A 25,119-nucleotide genomic window follows, 5' to 3' on the forward strand; every position below is an offset into this window, starting at 1 on the left:
GTAGCGATGAGACAAGATAGTAATTACTAGCGATTGGATACCACGAAAATTGGGGAGAAAATGGGATAAAATTTTAAAAAATAAAATAAAATAAAAATAAAAACAACCAACACTAAGTCTTGCAACCTCACTCAGGAAACAAACACACCCAGTAAACAATTCAAGCTTCTGCAAAGGACAACAGAAAACACTTCCTTTTAACAGGGAAATCATAATGAGTAAATAGGACACGCCTGAATGTCGTTAATGTCTCTAGGAAGGTCTCTGCCGCCCTCTGGTGACAGGTGGAACCATGACACAAGGACGTTTTCAACTTGCAGTATATATCAGGTGAGCAGATGATATGGTAGTATCACCTCCAGTCAGAACGTATCAAAACAGGACTGCATGTAAAACGGTCCCACTCTACTGCTCTGTACCTCTTGATTACATGACGTTTCTGCTGCAGCTGTCACTGGTCTTATCTTCTAACAGTTACCACAGTGCACAGAGCCCAGCTCCAGCGACGAGTGATGGATTTAGTACACTTTTGTGTACCCGTACATGAATACATGCACACCTCCATGCATACCAACATGTATGCACATACTGTACATGTATACACACATCCATCCATACACGTACATGCACATTTAAACATGCACACACACCCCCGCTATCTAACATTTCTAACCTTGACACTTTTACTGTTGGAAACAGGAGCCCTGTGAGCCATTTAATTTACATGCAAATTGGCACCCACAAGACCAACGTACTCTACTGGCTGTGTCTCTGTGTGTGTGTGTGTGTGTGTGTGTGTGTGTGTGTGTGTGTGTGTGTGTGTGTGTGTGTGTGTGTGTGTGTGTGTGTGTGTGTGTGTGTGTGTGTGTGTGTGTGTGTGTGTGTGTGTGTCCGCGCCACAGGCTGTGGGCACTAGGAGAAGGTGCAATTCTCTGATGCAGCCTTCGTCCTCTCTAAATCTAGGATTGTGTGATAGACTTTTGATTCGTTAATGTTATCAAGTTTAGCAGCTTTGGTCTCTCTCTCAACGGTTAAAGCAAAAAGAGGTAGAGTGTTTTAAAGCAGTCTAACAGCTATCAAAAGCAATGTCATCTTGTTTACATTATAAATAATGAATTACTGGTTATACTGCTTATGATCTTTTTTATAAATTAAAATGGCCAATTTGGGTGCAACCAATCAGCCTAACCTCTCCAAGATAAAACCACACTTCAACAAAACAATGCTTCAGGAATACCAATCCTACTCGCCTCCAACCACAGTTTTATCAGGAAAAGATCAAACATCTGCACTGCAGGTAAATTGCAGTTATATGGGTTGTAGAAACAAACTATAGACAAGGAAATACTGTAGGTCGAAATTAGAGCTGACAGAATGAGCTCAATTGACAAATAATTAGTAGTTCTCAGTCACTCACTATTTGGTAAATTGGGAAACTGTCATGGTGAAATGCAGACACAGTAGATATCTGATGCCCTCTGGTGGTGGATAAAACACACTGCAAAAGTCCATGCCTAGCCAAGTTGCCTGTCAAAAAAACAGGATTGGCTGTCGTCAATTCCATATTAAGTTCAATCATTTCAGGACATAACAAGAAATTCTAAATTAATTGGAAAATTTGCTTTTTCTTTCTCCAATAATAACTGTATCCTTCTTACAGGAAATGCAGTTGGCCTAATATGGATAGAGTTCAAATGACAGAAGTGCTCGTTAGTCCCCAGAGTCACCCCCATAAGTGTTAAACATGTGCACCCCTATAAAATGTTGGTTCATCCCACAATTAATTTTATAGGGCACCTTCAAAAGTCAATGTGCAATTTGAACCGCAACTGTGTGCAATCAATGTGAACAGTGATCATTTGATGTTAGACTGATTGGATGAATACATTCAGCGAATAATTAACCTACTATGGGGAGATGAAAATCTAATTTGACATTTTAACAACTATCACCTGGTTTTAAACCAGGAAACAACAAACTGTATTTTGCCATATAGCCGTTTCTATTAGGCTGTGTTTAGACAGGCAGCCCAATTCTGATAACTTTTTCACTAATTGGTCTTTCGACTAATCAGATCAGCACTGAAAAATATCTGGCGTGATTGGTCAATTTACAATTATTGGGAAAATATCAGAATTGGTCTGCCAGTGTGAACGTAGCCTGGTTCCCAACTCGTTGCCCATTAATCTAATAACACAATTTGGGAGATGTCTTGATTATGACATGTATTATTCATAGTCTTGTTCTTTGTCACACAGCTCAACCTGACCTCAGAGCAATTCGTAGGACTTGGGAGATAAATATGTTTCATCCATTTAGTACTATAGGGCTTGCAGTTACGTCAGAAATCGCCTAGCAACCGCACCAAGCTCCGTGTTGGAAGACCAAACAAACTGTCTGTTGAAAGTTTTCCAATCGTCCACATGAATGGTTGCGTTTTACTACCACCGGAAACTTTGGGAAGATTGCCCATTATTTCATTTTTCTAAGGACCCAGAAAACGGAGGCAGTGGGAGAACCTATTCAATTAAGTAAATAATGTTGGAAGTGATCAAAAACAATGTATTATTTGAAAGCTTGCTACAGTAACTTCGTGTGCAGGCTAACCCAAATGAGGTAACGTTACTGTACTAACTTTACATACTGTACAGCTACGTGAATTAAATATCACCAGTTTGCTAACTACATATTAGCTAGTTAGCTATCTTGGAGTTACAACGATAAATACAAATGCATTTGTACCTACCTAACAGCCATGGAAGAGGGTGAAAGGGTTAGCTAGTACTTCCAGCTGTCAGAACGGGAAAGTAGGCTACTCTGGATAGGGCAGGTAACGTTAACTTTGTGGGAAGACATTATGAAACAATTCTCCAGTTCCAGTCCCTAGCGAGAGAAACTGAGGACAGGGGGATATAGCAACATAATATTCAGGGCTGTCTAACTTGAGCAAAATGTCTGTTTCTGTTTCTGTCTGTTTCTTTGATGTTTTCTGTCCTAAAATACAGAGAGCCGTCAACCCCTGTCTGCAGATGAAGAGGTCCCAAGTTAAGGGTACAGCCTTGTATACGATGGATTATATGTTAGCATATTTTGTGATCCAAAATGCATTTGTTAAAGTCACAATGTATAAACCCATTACAACTGGAGCAGGCCAACCCTGCTAGGTGTGTAGGCTTCAATTTCAGCCCAGCACTAACGGATTCAATGTACCACACCTAATTAGTTAATATTCAAGTGTGCAATTGCTGGTCTGGTACAGAAGTCTGCTCACCCAGTAAATCAGGGATCATTGTTGTGTGGTCGGAAACCTCTGGTATTGACTTTTTGTTCACCTGAAATTGTTTTAGTAATAATGGCCTACTTTGTAACAAAAATGTCTAACATTTTACATGAGTTAGCTTACTTGTAAACACTTTGAAATTATAGGAAAGTGTTGATTCTTTGAAGTTAAGCATTTAAACTTGTTTGAATTGTTAAGCTAACTATTATTCCAGATTAACTTGTGTTGTTGATTAATCACAGATCACAATCGTGCAATAAAGAGGGGAAGGTAATCTGTCTTTCATTTTTCTGTGTTGTATTCTTAAATGAACATTACATTTTTGTTCAGTCATAAGCTCTCCAATTAGTCTAATTTCATTGTCCAAATTGTTTCAGGATATCAGCCATGTGAACCCATTTTGCAGCTGATAATGGCATGCAATGCCAATGTAGCCATAGACCTACAGCAGTGGTTCTCATCTCCAGTTCCCAAACAGCACGCATTTTGTAGCCCTGGACAAACATACTTGATTCAACTCAGTGCCTGATGATTAGTTAACAAGTTGAATCAGGTGTGTGTGTCTGCGGCTACAATAAACTGTACTGTTCGGGGTACTTGAGGACCGGAGTTGAGAACCACTGGCGTACAGTATTAGCCTTATGAGCATTTGCAATGCACCCCTTGACATTGTGCATCTGAAGCAGAGAATATCTTAACTCACACACTGTTTACATATTGTTCAGCTATACGTTCCCAAAAAAAAAAAAAATGATACCAGTACAGTGTATGAGGCAAACCATTATACTACATTTTGTACATGCCTTGTGCTGACTTTGTTTTTGGTGCAAATCCAATCGTTGTAATCGAGGTTATGAAATGTGTGAAAGCACAACTACCAAGTTCAAGGCCAGGTACTTTTCTCCAAGAAGTCCTGAGTGGCACATGGAGGTGCCACTGTGATAATGAAGATGGTTTGCCTAAGACTACCACAACAATTGTCATTGTCTATACTAATTGTGTTTTAAAATGGTAAAGAAAGAAAATAGTGGGGCTAAAATGTTTTATTCAATGGGGCTAGGGAAAGCAGAGATGACAATACTTTTATTTCACCCATACAACAATAGGCTATTAAAGCACAATATGTTTACAATATCTTAAGCAATAGTCTTTCACACATTCCAAATTAAATGTTAGATATTCATATGGTTTAAGGGGGCACTTTTGTCATAATGACAAGGTGAATGTGCGCTGCTCAAATGGCACAACAGAATCATTCAGATTGACCAAAGCACAGCATATGACCATCTCATAACTGAGGGATGTCTCCTTTCATAACTGGAAAAGGACGAAGTAGAAACTGATGCTGCTGCAGTATTGCTCATCTTCACAGTGGGAATCCAGTTTACATGGGTGTCTTGAAAGAGGTCAGCTGGTGAACCTACAGTAGTACATAAACAAATGAAAAGCACACCTCATGTTAAATATCACTTCTTCAGGTCACCTATACCATCAGTGCTCTTAATTATTTGATTGTGTTTAACTCCTTCGGGTGTTTGTGCCATAAAGATTAAATATATTGTTGGGTTTGAACAACCAATAGTCAACACAGCAGGTTGTCCTATCCCCTCGAGGCCTTTGTCTTATGCTGTAATGCCCATACATTTTCCCTTTTATAAAGTTCTCAACAAATGATCATTGGGTTATCATATTAATGATAACTATCATATTAATTATAACCACACGTTTTTTGGACTATTATGCCCTCCAGGCTATATGGATGTCATATTGTATCATTTGCTTTTCATGGTCATGGCTAAAAGGGATCCAGCTTTTGTCAAATGAAAGACTTATTTGACATTTTGTAGCAGATTAGGAGAATTAGGTTAAGGTTAGGAAAAGGTTTAGCTAAAATGCACAAAAAAAAATATTTTGACAATTTGACAAAAGCTGGATCCCTTTTAGCCAGGACCCCTTATTCATAGGCCTAGATTACATGATTGCATTCAAGACAATGTGTTTTTTATTGATCTGGTGTCAGTAGAGTAGGCCTAGGCTACCATTGTATTCTTTTAAATTCTGCTAATTTCTCCAGTAATATAACGTGTAGTAGAATTGCATGAAATGTTTATCAAAGGCCACATTTTTTTCCTGTGTAAATGCCACTACACGCTTACTAAAAATCAAATCAAATCAAATTTATTAGTCACATACACATGGTTAGCAGATGTTAATGCGAGTGTAGCGAAATGCTTGTGCTTCTGGTTCCGACAATGCAGTATGTAATAACAACAAGTAATCTAACCTAACAATTCCGCAACTACTAATATGTACATAAAGATATATGAATGAGTGATGGTACAGACGGCATAGGCAAGGTGCAGTAGATACCTGCAGGTATATACCTATGAGATGAGTACTGTAGGGTATGTAAACATAAAGTGGCATAGTTTAAAGTGGCTAGTGGTACATGTATTACATAAAGATGGCAAGATGCAGTAGATGATATAGAGTACAGTATATACATATACATAAGAGATGTGTAATGTAGGGTATGTAAACATTATATTAGGTGGCATTGTTTAAAGTGGCTGGTGGTACATTTTTACATAATTTCCATCAATTCCCATTTTTTAAGGTGGCTGGAGCTGAGTCAGTTTGTTGGCAGCGCCCGCTAAATGTTAGTGGTGGCTGTTTAACAGTCTGATGGCCTTGAGATAGAAGCTATTCTTCAGTCTCTCGGTCCCTGCTTGGATGCACCTGTACTGACCTCGCCTTCTGGATGATAGCGGGGTGAACAGGTAGTGGCTTGGGTGGTTGTTGTCCTTGATGATCTTTATGGCCTTCCTGTGACATCGGGTGGTGTAGGTGTCCTGGAGGGCAGGTAGTTTGCCCCGGGTGATGCGTTCTGCCGACCTCACTACCCTCTGGAGAGCCTTACGGTTGTGTGCGGAGCAGTTGCCGTACCAGGCGGTGATACAGCCCGACAGGATGCTCTCGATTGTGCATCTGTAGAAGTTTGTGAGTGCTTTTGGTGACAAGCCGAATTTCTTCAGCCTCCTGAGGTTGAAGAGGCGCTGCTGCGCCTTCTTCACAACGCTGTCTGTGTGGGTGGACCAATTCAGTTTGTCCGTGATGTGTACACCGAGGAACTTAAAACTTTCCACCTTCTCCACTACTGACCCGTCGATGTGGATAGGGGGGAGCTCCCTCTGCTGTTTCCTGAAGTCCACAATCATCTCCTTTGTTTTGTTGACGTTGAGTGTGAGGTTATTTTCCTGACACCACACTCCGAGGGCCCTCACCTCCTCCCTGTAGGCCGTCTCGTCGTTGTTGGTAATCAAGCCTACCACTGTAGTGTCGTCCGCAAACTTGATGATTGAGTTGGAGGCGTGCATGGCCACGCAGTCGTGGGTGAACAGGGAGTACAGGAGAGGGCTCAGAACGCACCCTTGTGGGGCCCCAGTGTTGAGGATCAGCGGGGTGGAGATGTTGTTACCTACCCTCACCACCTGGGGGCGGCCCGTCAGGAAGTCCAGGACCCAGTTGCACAGGGCGGGGTCGAGGCCCAGGGTCTCGAGCTTGATGACGAGTTTGGAGGGTACTATGGTGTTAAATGCTGAGCTGTAGTCGATGAACAGCATTCTCACATAGGTATTCCTCTTGTCCAGATGGGTTAGGGCAGTGTGCAGTGTGGTTGCGATTGCGTCGTCTGTGGACCTATTGGGTCGGTAAGCAAATTGGAGTGGGTCTAGGGTGTCCGGTAGGGTGGAGGTGATATGGTCCTTGACTAGTCTCTCAAAGCACTTCATGATGACGGAAGTGAGTGCTACGGGGCGGTAGTCGTTTAGCTCAGTTACCTTAGCTTTCTTGGGAACAGGAACAATGGTGGCCCTCTTGAAGCATGTGGGAACAGCAGACTGGGCTAAGGATTGATTGAATATGTCCGTAAACACACCAGCCAGCTGGTCTGCGCATGCTCTGAGGACGCGGCTGGGAATGCCGTCTGGGCCTGCAGCCTTGCGAGGGTTAACACGTTTAAATGTTTTACTCACCTCGGCTGCAGTGAAGGAGAGCCCGCAGGTTTTGGTAGTGGGCCGTGACAGTGGCACTGTATTATCCTCAAAGCGGGCAAAAAAGGTATTTAGCCTGTCTGGGAGCAAGACATCCTGATCCGCGACGGGGCTGCTTTTCTTTTTGTAATCCGTGATAGACTGTAGACCCTGCCACATACCCCTTGTGTCTGAGCTGTTGAATTGCGATTCAATTTTGTCTCTGTACTGGGACTTAGCCTGTTTAATAGCCTTGCGGAGAGAATAGCTACACTGTGTGTATTCGGTCATGTTTCCGGTCACCTTGCCCTGGTTAAAAGCAGTGGTTCGCGCTTTCAGTTTCACGCGAATGCTGCCGTTAATCCACGGTTTCTGGTTTGGGAATGTTTTAATCGTTGCTCTGGATAATAGCCTAAATTATGACTATCCAATATACTCATCACATTAGGAATAGTAGGTTTACATTAGTCTGCAAATGCGATGATAGAGGCATGCAATCCTTTGTTATAAAGGTGCATTTTTGTGGTGAAAAATAGCTTCCCGAAAAACTTTAAACTCACACGACGCATGCTAAATGCTAGACTACAAGCTACCTACTGTAGCTAGCTAATTTTTTCTAATTTAGTGTTGTTGTTAATATTTGGTTAGCATAACAGCTAAACTCGAAATCGATCAGACTTGACTTACCAGTGATGAAATGATCGTAGCAGACCGGTTACTGACTGCTGTCTGGGTTCAGGTCTTGACGGGCAAAAATACTTATTCACTTTTCTGACAGTTCTTGAGTCTTATCTTTGTGTCACCAATGGTGTTTCATGATTGCGGGGAATCTGTAAAACATATATATAGTCCTTGTCTTTCCTGCCTTAGAACAGCAAAATACTATACAGAAGGTGACCGTGGTCATGAATCGACTCGTTTTAGGCAATGTTATCATGCAGTTTGCGGTTGTTCGGCTGTTGTCAGAATAATTAATGCAGTGGTCTTCCAACCTGGCCGCCAGGAGGCGTCGTACGTCAATTGCAAACCCTCTATATGTTACGTTACGAATGGAATAGCGGCCATACAATATCATATGAATTGGAGGTCTTATAGCACATATAGCGGCCATACAATATCATATGAATTGGAGGTCTTATAGCACATATGGATTATATTAAGTAATGTGTCGTACAGTACATATTGGAAGACGTATAGCAATACACGTCTTGCTCTGAGAACAGGCTGCTTGTTGCTTCGTTTAAGGTTAGGGGAAAGGTTAGTTAAAATGCTACAGTTGTCCCGACGCGACTTGTACCCTTTGGATTGCTAGAATGTCGCGGTATACGTCCACCCCGACCAATCGCCCTACTTTAGTTTCTGAATTAAGCGATCCTCACCTTATAGGAGCCACGTTCCAATTCTAACCAAGTGGGTTAACCCTATTGACGCGAAGCGTAGGGTGTTTGGCTTTCACGCTGGGTCTCTATTTACAATATCATACTAAATGGAGGTACGTACACAAAAATATGTTCCAACCCATACTTCTTTCTTTATGGGTTGGAGCAAATGAACGTAATAGGCCATTTTCAAAAGAAGAAGTTGCTTATGTGTCATCGATATGAGTCAGAAGCATTTATTCTAGTGTAAAAATTTAATATAAAGTGTAAATACGATAATTTTGGTCATAAAGTCAGTCTCGTCCAAAACAGAGATTTTCGAGATAATTAGTAAAACATGTCATGTCACAGAATGAAGGGTATCGCAACAGTTTTCCTGGCTTGGGTTTATTTCCATCCTGCCCACAGCTGGCAGAACCCAAGTAATCATACATTTGGAGCGCAGATGCATACGACCTGCGCAGATCGAAATGCCCCATGGTCAATTTGGTTTGACATTCGATATCCCTTATAGGCTAGTTAGGGACCATCAGTAAACTACACAATGTACATGGGACAATATTTAAAATGTCAAGAGCTCCAAATTTCAATGACTTAACCACAAACCAACTATAAATTGTAGAAATTCATATACAAATATTGAAAGCATTTAATGAGACAACTAAAAGGTGTGCAACATGAAATTATTGTCACATTTTCATTGTGTAATTTATTGACGGTCCCTAAGTAGCCCCAAAGTTGAACCAACTTTGCCACCTTTGCACACCTGCTGATAAAATACAGGTAACCACAATAAAACAAAAAAGGGTTTCCATAAACATATTTATTTTTCCCCAAATAATGTTTTCTATACATGTTATACACAATTCTTATATATATAACACCATCCTATCTGACATAACACTACAGGAACCATAGCCCCATTCCACCCCTACCATAGCCCCATTCCACATATAGCATCTTACTGTAGCTAAATGTTCCTCTATTCAGGGTCATCTGTAGTGTTATAGTTGGAGCACTTGGCCCATGCACTCAATCCGCTTTATCCCTATCAGAGAGATTCAACTGGATTCAGTGTCTATTCAGACTGAGCGTGTATTGGGAGCTGTAATCTGGCTACTGTCATACAGACTTTTGAAAGGATTTTCTCTGCATTTTTTAAATACGTACAATGATGAAGATTGTAATGAGAATGGACATTGTTAAGAGTGGAGTGAGATGACAGGCTGATAATTTGATCTTTAATAGAAAGGGATGCTATCAGGGGTGTAGTTTTGTCTGTGATACATGGATCAATTGCCTTTATACTGTATAGCAAATACTAACTTTTCACTGTGTGTGGCACAAATCCAATGTCAACAGTACATTTATAACCAATAGTACCTTTTTAACCAATATATTATTTTGTAATTTGGGTGAAGTACCCCTTTAACATAACATGGAGGTATTTTGTCCCAGAAAGCTCGCAACACTTTCGGAGAAGTGAGGGGTAATTGTCCCTATTTTAAGCTTGAAGTCAAAAAAGCATGGTATACATAAGATCTATTAAGTAACCACCACTTAATAATCTTCAAAAGCAGGAAGATTTCTTGACAACTCACATTTGGCATTCTTTGTTGTCCTTCATTGTGCAGGTGAGAATCAAGTATAATATGAATATAATAAACTATATAAATTATTATTATAAATAAAACATCTTTCAACAACTTGTTTTTGTCTTGAATTTTGTCCTTACACAAGTCATTCAACTACAATATTCTGGTGATTAAATTAACACACAATTCATGACAAGAAAAACGACCCTAACATTTCAGTAAACATTTTTTTTTACAACTTCATAATGGTGCTCAAACATGCCAACAAATGTAAATAAAACAGATTTTAGCCTATTCCATCATTCCAATGGCTAACCAACAATTCTTTGTGAAATGTATCTCTAGCCTAGCATTAGCTTTAGGTCAGCAATACTGGAGCAGCTCGCTCATGTTGCAGCCAGACCGGCAGCACACCCCAGCAGGCCCCACGTCTCGGCGGGTACGGGTGAACACGTTGTACCCCAGAGGGACAGTGGAAGGCTACATTTCCCCCTGAACCTGTGGACCTGTGCTGGGGAACACTAGATGGTTCTGCTGGTCTTCTGTTACTCTCTCTGTGGATTCCTGGTTGTCTCTCTGCCTCACCACATCTCTGCCAGTCTCTGTCTCTGAAGTCTTTAGGTTGGCAAACTGGTCGCTGTTCAGCCAATTCAGAATTGCCCTTGTAGGAGGAGAACTGAATAAGGCATAATTTACAGTTTAGGCAAATGTCAGTTAGCTTGGTTGAGAAAATGACTCCATTCACCATAACCTCCATTATCGTGCTTTTCTGTATAAAAATACATGTATACCTTTCGGAGTCAACTAAATTAAACTCACAAATGTACATTTTGAACGCACAAACAACAGCATCATACAACATGTGAAACAAGCTATTAGAGCAGGGCTCTCCAACCCTGTTCCTGGAGAGCTACCATCCGGGAGGTTTTCACTCCAACACTGTTCCTGGAGAGCTACCATCCGGGAGGTTTTCACTCCAACCCTGTTCCTGGAGAGCTACCATCTGGGAGGTTTTCACACCAACCCTGTTCCTGGAGAGCTACCATCCGGGAGGTTTTCACTCCAACCCTGTTCCTGGAGAGCTACCATCCGGGAGGTTTTCACTCCAACCCTGTTCCTGGAGAGCTACCATCTGGGAGGTTTTCACTCCAACCCTGTTCCTGGAGAGCTACCATCCGGGAGGTTTTCACTCCAACCCCAATCTAGCGCACCTGACTCTAATGATTAGCTGGTTGATAAGCTGAATCAGGTTACTTACAACAGGGTTTGGAGTGAAAACCTACAGGAGGGTAGCGCTCCAGGAACAGGGTTGGAGTGAAAACCTACAGGAGAGTAGCGCTCCAGGAACAGGGTTGGAGTGAAAACCTACAGGAGGGTAGCGCTCCAGGAACAGGGTTGGAGTGAAAACCTACAGGAGAGTAGCGCTCCAGGAAAAGGGGTTGGAGTGAAAACCTACAGGAGGGTAGTGCTCCAGGAACAGGGTTGGAGTGAAAACCTACAGGAGAGTAGCGCTCCAGGAAAAGGGGTTGGAGTGAAAACCTACAGGAGGGTAGCGCTCCAGGAACAGGGTTGGAGTGAAAACCTACAGGAGAGTAGTGCTCCGGGAAAAGGGGTTGGAGTGAAAACCTACAGGAGAGTAGCGCTCCAGGAACAGGGTTGGAGAGCCCTGTATTAGACCCTTGAGAGTTGTACTCACTGTGGTGTTGTCCAAGGTCTGGAGCTCCCACACGATGTGACCACCATACGGATAAACTCTGTCCCACACAGCTTCACCCTGGCGTCCTGCCCCTGGGTCACATACATCGCAACCATGGGGAACCACCATGAGAGACACGAGACACTTAGCATCCATGATGTTGATGATGTTTGCTCCCAAGTCAATGACTCAAACAGCCAATAGACGGAGCAGGTATTGTATGATGAGGTGAGGATGTGTGGCTACTTGTGAGAGCTTCCTAGGGTTTTATATAATGCTCTACTGTCTATGCCAGGCGGGGATTCTCACAAGGAGCCATTCGACCTTGGCCAAGGAAAAGGATGTCCTGATCTTGAGATCATCACTGTGGTGTCAAAAAGAGTTCCCATCAAGGCTGGAACTCTCGTATGAGATAAATACATGTCAACTAGTGATTTAAATGTAGTTGTTTTTTACATTTTAGTACTTTAGTACACTTATCCAGAGCAACTTACAGGAGCAATTAGGGTTAAGTGCCTTGCTCAAGAGCACATCAACAGATTTTTCACATAGTCGGCTCAGGGATTCAAACCAGCAACCTTTCAATTACTGGCCCAAAGCTCTTAACTGCTAGGCTACTTGCCGCCCAGGCATGGGGTTTACGAACTAAGTTAGTGGTGCAAGTATAGGCAAAATGATACTTCTACTATGAAAATATGACACATAGCTTCAGCATTCTCCACATTTATGGACTTTCCATTTTAAATTATTTGAAAATGTGATATGTATTCTCTGTAATTAGTTGGCATATTTTCTTGGGGGTGTTATTTACCAATTGTGGCAATGTGTCAGGACTAGGGCTGGGCAATTTGCTTCCAGCATGATCCACCATATTGTTGCAGGTTGAAAATCCTAGGAAATGTTATTTAATTGACTCAAGCTGTCGCCAATCAATCAATCATCTGGTTGTGTGTGTTTGGTGGGGGAGGGGGGAATCGCCTAAGCCAGGGTTTCCCCCCCCCCCCCCCCCCCCTGGGTGCACATTTAGGTTTTTGCCCTAGCACTACACAGCTGATTCAAATAATCAAAGCTTGATAATGAGTTGGCTATTTGAATCAGCTGTGTAGTGCTCGTGCAAATGCCAAAACGTGCACCAGGGAGGCCCCAGGACCGAGTTTGGGAAACCCTGGCCTAAGCCAGGGAAAGCGTAGCTCTGTGAATCTTAATCGCACAAAGCCTATTATTTGTCAGGGAATACTATTTGTATATCAGTGATTCTACATCTCACTTTGCTCTAGCTGATCCTCTTCAACAGACTCAGAAGTTGTTGCTAAAAATTGGTAATTAGGGGAAGTTAAAGGGGAGAGTCAATGAAACCAACCATGGAAGTTTATTGGACTGTCAAGCCAACATCTTAAAGGAAAACTCCACCCAAAAACCATCTTTTGGTATTTCTTAGTCCATTGTTGATATAGTCCCAAAATGTTTTGCATGTCAGCAATCAAGTTTAAGATATCTTACGCCAACAGCTACAACTTCTGAGTCCGTTGGAGAGGATCAGCTTGAGCAAAGTGAGATGTAGAATCACTGATCTACAGATAGTATTCCCTGCCCAATAAGCTTTGTGTGATTTTAAGATTTGCAGAGCTATGCATCCACTGGTTTAGGCAATTCCCCCACCAAACAGACACGCACAACCAGACAATGATTGATTGGAGAGAGCTTTCCTACTGTATGATTTTCTATCTGCAGCAAACCTAGTGGATCATGCTGGAAATACCGGTAAAAGCAAAGTGCCAACAACCAAAAAGCATGGCACTAGACTCCAAAAAGCTAACAAAATTAGGATGCAAGTTCAAAACAGAGTCAAGGATAATGATTTCACCATGAGCATTTATACCACAGATTCATGCCACAGACATTACACAGTACTTGGCATTGGGCTATTGGGCTTCAATAACATCTTGTTTTGTTTGCGTTTAAAGAAAATATGCAGACAATAAAAATAGAAGTGCATCATAGCGAGAATAGCATTACCAAGGAGTACAATTGTGGCGTCACAGCGTCACACAATCTCTTTTCACAGCATGAATGTGTGTGTGGATAGCCTTGGGTCCGTTTCCTCTCTGTCCTCTCTCACTCCTTACTGTTACTGTCGTAATACAGTCCCATGGCCCCAGGTTAACACTAGAAGTCACTGCCAGGCGACTGTTAAAAACCACTGCTGCTATCCTTTCAGTCACCTTATCCCTAAATACTATTAGACAGTCAGCTTATCTGTGCCGTATCAAACTACTACAATGTCTGGTTGCTTGTGATCTTGATTTCTGTTTCAATACTCTATCTGTAGTTATTTGAGCGCAAGCCACACATTTCAACCTTGAAAATAGATTTTATTACAATCAAATATTTTTTATCAATGGAGAGCAGAACTGTTTTCGTTTGCTGTTATTTATATCAAACACTTATTATTATTTCCCAGAAAGCTTTGCAGTTGACTTTAGTTCAATGTATTTGGCTTCATCCTTCCATTTCACTGACTTACTGGCTGGTTGTGGTAACATGTTATTGTTAATAGGACATGAGACATTCAACAAAACAAGAAATAAAACAGTTCAGATGAAATAACTTTTATTCTTTGACACCCATCGCATGGTCTATTTCAAATGAGTCCTGTATACAGTACTGTATAGTGCTGTCTAACTGTATACATTTTAAGGATATAGTGTAACTTGAACTGACTACTGCCCATAACATGGACATTTGGGTAGAAACTGAGTACCATGTCAGAGTTGGATTCAGTTCTACTAATGAATTAAAGATACCGTTAAAACTGTTGTTTTATAATATAATTTTTTCAATTAATTAGTTGAATGTTAATTTTCTGACCAAAACTGAGAAGTAATTGCCTACTGGAAGTATCATCCAACTGCAATAGTGTCTTTTATCATGTTATAATAAACTAATTAGGCCTAATTGCATGTGTTGATTTGAAAATTTACAGCCTGCACATTTTATAGATCTGAGGCCCCCTCCAAAAAAATGTATATTAGCACTTCATCCAACGGAGCAGTCATAGGCCTACTGGCTACCATCTCTCAGCTTCTGAAGTGGTTTGTGCAATATAGTCTAATAAACATTGGTCGTTACACTGTTATAGGCATGAATGCCTGGTAAAAAGTTAGTTCCACTCAGCTTAACTGCATCAGGTGCTATTCTTAGAAACCAATCCCGATGGGGGGTAATTCCTGTCCATTTGACTGAGGAGTCATCCTTAGCGTGCCACGTCTAAAGCTGTAGCTTACGGTTTATCTCCCCTTGGCTCAGCCTCAATCCCCCACCCCCACCACCCCCTTTGCCCAATGTTTACTTTCCTACATCCCTGCTTAGAATATAGTCAGAGGCAGATGGGGGCGTTAGTCTCCAGCGTGAAGGCGAGAAAGGCATTTAAGGGGCGTTGCCATTAGGGTCTCACTCGGCGCCCGCACGGCTCTGACTCCTGTTTGGATTGTATGCGGTGTCATAATCGTCATCAGAGTCGTCCGAAGGCTGTGGTTCGAAGCAGCCATCGAACTTGCGCCGCAGACGTTTCTTGAGCTGGAAGGTGCGTACACCCGGGCCTATAGTCTGGGTGTATTCCTGGGCCTTGAGCTTGGCGTAGTAGTCGGAGAACTTGTTGAAGAGGATTGAGATGGGCATGCCGTTGAGGATAATGCCAAAGGAGATGCAGCCAAATGCCACGCAGCGACCCAGATAGGAGATGGGCACCACGTCACCATAGCCCACAGTGGAGATGCTCACCTGTAGGACGAAGAAGGAAATGGTCTTGTTGTGTTCATCTCAAAGAACATTTTAGTCAAAGCCACATACTATACAAAATACCAGGAGTACTCAACTACTATTAGAGAAGGTCTGGTCACACAGATTTCTGAGATGGCAATGGTCCGGATGGATATTGTAATTTATCATCATCGTCACAAACCCCCACATCGCGACCCTTGTGACCCCAAGCTGTTTAAACTGTTCACACCCCTCTTGTTGGCAGAGAGAACAAATTTGCTGGAAATTCAACACATATTTTCATGTCTTATGTGTGTTCATGTGATACCTAAATTACTCAACTAAATCAATGTGGCCCCCTGGGGGTCGAGGCCCCTGGTCACGTAATCTGGCCATGATAACTACGATTTTGATAGCTGGATAGCCTAACTATACCCATTTAGCTAACATGGCCAGTAGTTAATCAAATGGAAATTTCTGACAGGTTATAAATAGCACTCTAAGGTCTGTCAGTGAATAACATTACAAGAGGAAAAATGCCCATGCACTAACAAATTAATTCCACCTTGTGCAGCCATTCTACTATTACAACTCTCAACAGCAGTAAGTTGAAAGCCTGACTGAGTTCCTAAAAAAAATATTTATACATATAAATCAGAACCCGCTGTCCTTATTGACCCCGTTTTAGTCAGGTCTGCCAGGTGAGTATGGCTGCGCTACAGCCTGGTTTCTTTTGCTGACAACGAAAAGACAGAACATACTGTATATTTTCACTTGAATCAGAATCCAACCAAGTGAAGGAGACAAACCTTGAGAATAAGCCTGATACTAATCTAGGTAATTATGGTAGTTGATCATGATGTTAGTTACAGCACAAGTCATGTACAGTATGTCAGGTCCGGAAATACTTCTGGGAATAACAAGGACCAATTCAACCTCCAGGGATCCAACTTTTCTAATCAGTCTGTAAACCATGGCTTGAAACGAAAGGCATTACATGGCATTAGACAAGATTAGACACGTAAAAGTTAACAGCTGCCTGGAGATAAAGCCTATAATGTCCTCCACCAAAGAGGAAGACACACAGACTATGATGCATGAACACAATGTCATGCCCCATGCATCCATCCAGACATTATCACTACAAATGTATCCTACAAATGTGAACTACAAATGTATCCTTTATATATACCGCCACTAGCTATATCAATTGAGAGAGTTAAAATATGAAGTAAAAGGCTGAAAAGGCCATATGCAAATACAGTGCCTTTAGAAAGTATTCATACCCTTTGACTTATTCCACATTTTGTTTTGTTGCAGCCTAGATTTTCTCTCATTCATCTACACACAATACCCCGTAATGACAAAGTGAAAACATGTTTTTAGACATTTTTGCAAATTTATTGAAAATGAAATACAGAAATATCTCATTTACTTTGTAGAATTACCTTTGGCAGCGATTACAGCTGTGAGTGCTTCTGGGTAAATCTCTAAGATCTTTCCACACCTGGATGGTGCAACATTTGGCCATGTATCATTTTCAAAAATCTTAAATCTCGGTCAAGTTGGTTGTTGATCAATGCTAGACAACCATTTTCAGGTCTTGCAGATTTAAAGCCAAACTGTAACTCGGCCACTCAGAAACATTCACTTTTCTTGGTAAACAACTCCAGTGTGGTTTGGCCTTATGTTTTACGTTATTGTCCTGTTGAAAGGAGAATTCATCTCCCAGTGTCTTTTGGGAAGCAGACTAAACCAGGTTTTCCTCTATGAGTTTGACTGTGCTTCCGTAGATAAAAAAAAAAATATGTATCTTAAAAAACTCCCCAGTCCATAATGATTACAAGCATACCCATAACATGATGCAGCTACCACTATTCTTAAAAATATGGAGAGTGGTACTCAGTAATGTGTTGTATTAGATTTTCCCCAAACATAACACTTTGTATTCAGGACAGAAAGTTAATTGCTTTGTCACATTTTTTTGCAGTATTACTTTAGTCCCTTGTTGCAAAGAGGATGCATGTATTTGAATATTTCTATTCTATACAGGCTTCCTTTTCACTCTGTCAATTAGGCTAGTATTGTGGAGTAACTACAATGTTGTTGATCCATCCTCAGTTTTCTCCCATCACAGCCATTAAACTATAACAGTTTTAAAGTCACCTTTTGCCTACAACTGAGTTAGTAAGGGTGCCTGTATCTTTGTAGTGACTGGGTGTATTGATACACAATCAACAGTGTAATTAATAACTTCACCAAGCTCAAAGAGATTCAATGCCTGCTATTTTATTTTTACCCATCTACCAATAGGTGCTCTTCTTTGCGAGGCAACCTCCTTGGTCTTTGTGGTTGAATCTGTGTTTTGAAATTCACTGCTCGACTGAGGGACTTTACAATTATCTGTATGTGTGGGGTACAGAGATGAGGTAGTCATTCAAGAATCATGTTAAACACTATTATTGCACACAGTGTGAGTCGATGCAACTTATTATGTGACTTGTTAAGCACATTTTTACTACTGCACTTATTTAGGCTTGCCATAACAAAGGGTTTGAATACTTATTGACTCAGGTTTTAAAAAAAATTGTGAACATTTTGAAAAAAGAATTCCACTTTGACATGATAGGGTATTGTGTAGGCCAGTGACAAATGCATTTCAATTTAATCCATTTTAAATTCAGGCTGTAACACAACAAAATTTGGAAAAAGTAAATGGGTGTGGATACTTTCTGAAGGCACTGTACATTATCCAACTCAGAAATTAAAAACAAAAGTCAGGGAAGTATTTTTGTCATCCTTCCCCGTTGGTCATGAAAAGCCTTGTTGGGCCTATTTCCTCATGATTGAAGTGAACCACAAACAGGAAATGGATCCTTTATGTATGCTGCAACTGGCAACATCAATTGAGAGAGTTCAAATAAGAGTTAAAAGGATGAAAAATCTATACTAGAAGTGTCAATGAACAGGAATGCCATATCATACCATAGAAAAATAACTTAGATTTAGGGCATATTATACAGAACACAAAACATATAGAGCCCTCAAACTCAACTCTGCACTTTGAAGACAATTCCACAGCTTTTTTTTCTCCATTGTTCCCCTCTAATCAAGCATTGATTTAAACCTGGGACACCCGGTGGGTGTAATTAATTATCAGGTCGAACAGAAAACCAACAGGATCCGGACCTCGTAAGTTAAGAGTTGAATACCCCTGATATGGAGTTTGAAGTTGTTTACTCACTGCGGCCCACCACCAGGCATCAGGGATGCTGCTGAAAGGGGTGCCTGGCTGGTCCAGCTCCACAGAGTGCATGAGGGCCGAGAAGGTGAAGATGCCCATGATAATGAACAGGAATAAGCAGCACACCTGCTCTCTGCACTGCCGGATGGTGAAGCCAAACGCCCGCATTCCCGTGGAATGCTTTGCCAGCTTGAGGATGCGAAAGATGCGCATGAGCTTGACCACCTTGAGCACCTTGCTGACTTTGCTGACCCTGGCCATGGTCTTCAGGTCCTCCTGGGCACCAGCATCATCAACATCTGTGAAAATCTCAAAGATGATCTGGATGAAGTAGGGCATGACGGCCAACAGGTCCACAAAGTTGAGGCCGCTTTTCACAAAGTGTTTGATGTCGCAGGTGGTGAGTAGCCGCAGGAAGTACTCAAAGGTGAAGAAGACGATGGAGACGATCTCCACACACTCCATGTAGGTCTTGCCGTAGATAGTGTACTTCCTCAGCTCCTTCACCGTGTTGAGTGTCATGGCCACGATGGAGATGAGGACGAAGAGGCTGGAGAACACGGCGAAGCCCTTGGCCGCTAAAGAGGAGTAGGGGTTCTCCATCAGGTCCCAGAGGGCCTTGCGGAAACCTCCCAGGAACATGGTCTTGAACATGGCCTCCTCATCCCTGTGGGCCGGCTTGATTTCGTCGATCAGCTCCTGGTTGACCTTCAGGCCATCTTTGATCTCATCCACCTTCTCCTCAAACAGCATGCGGCAACACCTCGGAGTGTCCCTCATGCGGAGACCCCAGAAGTTCATCTCCTCCTCGAAATTGAGGGGACACAGACTCTCCATCACCCACATGACGTTGCTGCAGTAAAAGTGGAAGATGTAGTGGAAGAAAGTGGGGTCCCGGTCAAAGAAGAACTCATTTTTGCGGACGGAGTAGTCGTCGCAGAGTGTCATCCTCTTCACAGGATCGGTACAGAGGGCCAGAGAGCCAATCCTGGTTTTGGGGTAGCGGAGAACCAGATGGATAGGTATGTGAAAGACTCTCCCACCGACATTGATGGTGACTATGTTGGATTGTCTGGCGACACGTTTTTCTTTCTCCTCCCTTTTCTTCTCGGGCCCGTTCTCCTTCGGGATCACTGTTTGAGTAGCAGGGTTGTCCAGGTTGTCCATGGACGTCCATGCTTTCACAGAGCTCTCCTGTGCAAAGGGGAAGGTAGCGTCTGGTTCTTCAATGCTCTTGGATAAGCTGGTGTTCAGCTTCACGCTGGCAAACAAACTGGAGCGCCGTTTTTTCAGCTTTTTTAGGTGATGAGGGTATTTTGAAGGTTGTTCCATTGTACGACCCCTCAGAGGGCAGGAAATGTTTTGAATTATCAATCCTGCTCACCTAGTGAAAATTAAATCAGTAAAGACCTTACCAACAAATCCAATATGTCACACGTTTCACATTCCTTGACACAAAGAACAACAACGGCAAGACTTTCTTCTTCCTTTTCCTTTCCTTACAAATTCAGCAGGGAGAGAAAAAGCTACTCTGTGTTTGATTCAACGTGCAAGAAGATCAAGAGCATGAGTTGGGGATTCATCCTCCTCGCTGATTCTCTAATCCCATTGCTGTTCTTTCTGTCCTAACGGAAGTTAAAAATACTGTCCGGGAGGATTAGTGTTGTGATTTAAGGATTTGGTGCTGGGAGGAGGGAAAGGCAGAGCAGAGACAGCAGTCACCCATTTGTGACAAGGCTATTAAAGGCTTACAGGTACATGCAGTTCAAACTGAAAAGGAATCCCAGTAAACAACAACCTTTGTATAACTTCACATCTATGCCTTCTCCAACCTCCACTTTTTTCATGTGAATCACACGAGAAACCAAATTTGGTTGCAGTTTTATCATGCAGATCACTTATTTCCCCCTTATTCCCCTCTTATTACACTGGCCTAGACAGTATTTATACCTTAAAGCAGCAAGCTGCAGTTGCTATATCCATTTTTGGACTGAAAGCCCCATGCAGTCTTTGTAATTGTATTTTTAAATCATCACTGTATGTCTAATAAATCACTGTGTGTTTATTTAATGAAAATAACTCCACATACTGTATGTATTTTTTTAATCATTTATTTCCCTAAGCCTTGTTTGGTCCTTGAAATGCTCAGGCTGATGGCGTTAGGATTTACATACACAGCACTGATTGGCTGACAGGATGGTCTAGAGCCCACCCCCAGTCATTGGTCTATTATAATCAGATCACATTGTGAAGTCATGATGTGGGCCAAAAGTTCCATCCCTGCTAAACAGGCTGAAATTCCTTCATCATTTTTTTTAAACAGCTCTAACACAAAAATGACATTATCATAATTTTCACAATTTCAGAGTGTTTTTTTGACCTAATAGTGTGGAAATACATTTAAAAAAATGTAAACTGGAATATCACGCTTAACTGCAGATTGCCCATATAAAAACATAGTGGGGAATATTATTTCTCAGAACTTTGGTCATGACTGAATTGCAAGAAGCACACGGTTTAAAAATGTAGTTATAGTCGTGTAGGCCTACATTGTATGTTCATTATAGTTCGGCACAGTCTGCAAGCTCCACTCTGACATCTAGCTGACAGTCATCTGTGTTGATTACCACATGAAGGAACACATTTTAAATGTACTCTAGGGCAGAATATTACAATGGTTTTATAATTCAAAATGTCCAAACATTCAAAACTTGATTGGCTACTGTAAGAAAATGACAAGAAAGTTGGTAAAGGGAATTAATATTTTATCCACCACAGCAGAGAGAGACAAAGAATCAGGTAGAGGCAGACCCAGAAAGACCAACAGTTTAGGACAAGGAAAATCAACTAGATTCAGCTGTGGGACAATATCTTTCATGAGTGGATGGTCAGGGGGTTGAAACATAATTATAAATCATTTGTAGACTGCAAATTGACCACAACAAGCCCAAACAGATATAATATTTGACTAAAACATAATAATTTCAAACCTTGCTTACATTTGTATATGATCATATACAGTTGAAGTCGGAAGTTTACATATACCTTAGCCAAATAAATTTAAACTCCAGTTTTTTCACAATTCCTAAAAATTCCCTGTCTTAGGTCAGTTAGGATCACCACTTTATTTTAAGAATGTGAAATGTCAGAATAATAGCAGAGAGAGTGATTTATTTATTTCATCACATTCCCAGTGGGTCAGAAGTTTACATACACCCAATTAGTATTTGGTAGCATTGCCTAAAAAATTGTTTAACTTGGGTCAAACATTTCAGGTAGCCTTCCCAAAAGGTTCCCACAAAATTCATTTGGGTGAATTTTGGCCCATTCCTCCTGACAGAGCTGGTGTAACTGAGTCAGGTTTGTAAGCCTCCTTGCTCGCACACACTTTTTCAGTTATACCCACAAATTTTCTATAGGGTTGAGGTCAGGGCTTTGTGATGGCCACTCCAATACAATGACTTTGTTGTCCTTAAACCATTTGCCACAACTTTGGAAGTATGCTTGGGGTCATTGTCCATTTGGAAGACCCATTTGCAACCAAGCTTTAACTTCCTGACTGATGTCTTGAGATGTTGCTTCAATATATTTTCAATATCTATTTTGTGAAGTACACCAATACCTCCTGCAGCAAAGCAACCCCACGCATCATGGTTGGAATGGTGTTCTTCGGGCTTGCAAGCCTCCCTTTTCCTCCAAACATAACAATGGTCGTTATGACCAAACAGTTCTATTTTTGTTTCATCAGACCAGAGGACATTTCTCCAAAAAGTACGATCTTTGTCCCCATGTGCAGTTGCAAACCGTAGTCTGGCTTTTTTATGGCGGTTTTGGAACAGTGGCTTCTTCCTTGCTGAGCGGCCTTTCAGGTTATTTCCTTTCAGGTTTCAGGAGGTGGCGGATGGTCTCCTGAGGGATCTCCTCCCAGACCTGGACTAAAGCATAAAGCCAACTCCTGGACAGTCTGTGGTGCAACGTGGCGTTGGTGGATGGAGCGAGACATGTTTTCCCAGATGTGCTCAATTGGATTCAGGTCTGGGGAACGGGCGGGCCAGTCCATAGCATCAATGCCTTCCTCTTGCAGGAACTGCTGACACACTCCAGCCACATGAGGTCTAGCATTGTCTTGCATTAGGAGGAACCCAGGACCAACCGCACCAGCATATGGTCTCACAAGGGGTCTGAGGATCTCATCTCGGTACCTAATGGCATTCAGGCTACCTCTGGCGAGCACATGGCCCCCCAAAGAAATGCCACCCCACACCATGACTGACCCACCGCCAAACCGGTCATGCTGGAGGATGTTGCAGGCAGCAGAACGTTCTCCACGGCGTCTCCAGACTCTGTCACGTCTGTCACATGTGCTCAGTGTGAACCTGCTTTCATCTGTGAAGAGCATAGGGCGCCAGTGGCGAATTTGCCAATCTTGGTGTTCTCTGGCAAATGCCAAACGTCCTGCACGGTGTTGGGCTGTAAGCACAACCCCCACCTGTGGACGTCGGGCCCTCATACCACCCTCATGGAGTCTGTTTCTGACCGTTTGAGCAGACATATGCACATTTGTGGCCTGCTGGAGGTCATTTTGCAGGGCTCTGGCAGTGCTCCTCCTGCTCCTCCTTGCACAAAGGCGGAGGTAGCGGTCCTGCTGCTGGGTTGTTGCCCTCCTACGGCCTCCTCCACGTCTCCTGATGTGCCTCCTGGTAGCGCCTCCATGCTCTGGACACTACGCTGACAGACACAGCAAACCTTCTTACCACAGCTCGCATTGATGTGCCATCCTGGATGAGCTGCACTACCTGAGCCACTTGTGTGGGTTGTAGACTCCGTCTCATGCTACCACTAGAGTGAAAGCACCGCCAGCATTCAAAAGTGACCAAAACATCAGCCAGGAAGCATAGGAACTGAGAAGTGGTCTGTGGTCACCACCTGCAGAACCACTCCTTTATTGGGGGTGTCTTGCTAATTGCCTATAATTTCCACCTGTTGTCTATTCCATTTGCACAACAGCATGTGAAATTTATTGTCAATCAGTGTTGCTTCCTAAGTGGACAGTTTGATTTCACAGAAGTGTGATTGACTTGGAGTTACATTGTGTTATTTAAGTGTTCCCTTTTTTATTTTGAGCAGTGTATATGCACACATACAGTTGAAGTCGGAAGTTTAGATACACATATACATACGTTTTTCAACCACTCCACAAATGTCTTGTTAACAAACTATAGTTTTGGGAAGTCGGTTAGGACATCTACTTTGTGATTACACAAGTAATTTTTCCAACAATTGTTTACAGACAGATTATTTCACTTATAATTCACTGTATCACAATTCAATTTGTAAAGTATTCAGACCCTTTGACTTTTTCCACTTTGTTACGTTACAGCCTTATTCTAAAATGGGTAGAATTAAACAAGTTAATCTGCAATCTACACACAATACTCCATGACAAAGCGAAAAAATGTTTTTAGAAATGTTTGGAAATGTATTAAAAACAGAAATACCTTATTTACATAAGTAAATTGATCAATCAAGTTGTAGAAACATCTCAAGGATGGAGTCCACCTGTGGTATATTCAATTGATTGGACATGATTTGGAAAGGCACACACCTGTCTATATAAGGTCCCACAGTTGACAGTGCATGTCAGAGCAAAAGCCTAGCCATGAGGTCGTAAGGAATTGTCCGTAGCGCTCCGAGACGACAGGATTGTGTCCAGCCACAGATCTGGGGAAGGGTACCAAAAATTGAAGGTCCTCAAGAACACAGTGGCCTCCATCATTCTTAAATGCAAGATGTTTGGAACCACCAAGACTCTTCCTAGAGCTGGCTGCCCGGCCAAATGGAGCAATCTGGGAAGAAGGGCCTTGGTCAGGGAGGTGACCAAGAACCTGATGGTCACTCTGACAGAGCGCCAGGGTTCCCCTGTGGAGATGGGAGAACCTTTCAGAAGGACTACCATCTCTGCAGCACTCTACCAATTACAGTGGCTTGCGAAAGTATTCACCCCCCTTGGCATTTTTCCTATTTTGTTGCCTTACAACCTGGAATTAAAATAGATTTTTGGGGGGTTTGTATCCTTTGATTTACACAACATGCCTACCACGTTGAAGTTGCAAAATATTTTATATTATGAAACAA

At 42.1% G+C, this 25,119-nt stretch overlaps 1 protein-coding gene across 1 annotated transcript; it reads right to left on the reverse strand.

Moving 5' to 3' along the window:
* Window positions 1-15,323: 15,323 nt before the first annotated feature.
* On the reverse strand, window positions 15,324-20,494 carry si:rp71-39b20.4 (potassium voltage-gated channel subfamily V member 2). The gene is made up of 2 exons (XM_055884222.1): window positions 18,985-20,494; window positions 15,324-15,761 (listed from the first exon to the last, which is right to left on the reverse strand). The coding sequence occupies exons 1-2, from the start codon at window positions 20,314-20,316 to the stop codon at window positions 15,432-15,434; spliced, it is 1,662 nt and encodes a 553-aa protein (XP_055740197.1). The 5' UTR covers window positions 20,317-20,494; the 3' UTR covers window positions 15,324-15,431.
* Window positions 20,495-25,119: the final 4,625 nt, after the last annotated feature.

This window comes from Salvelinus fontinalis, chromosome 26, assembly GCF_029448725.1.
Source record: "Salvelinus fontinalis isolate EN_2023a chromosome 26, ASM2944872v1, whole genome shotgun sequence".
In the NCBI taxonomy this organism is placed as follows: domain Eukaryota; kingdom Metazoa; phylum Chordata; class Actinopteri; order Salmoniformes; family Salmonidae; genus Salvelinus; species Salvelinus fontinalis.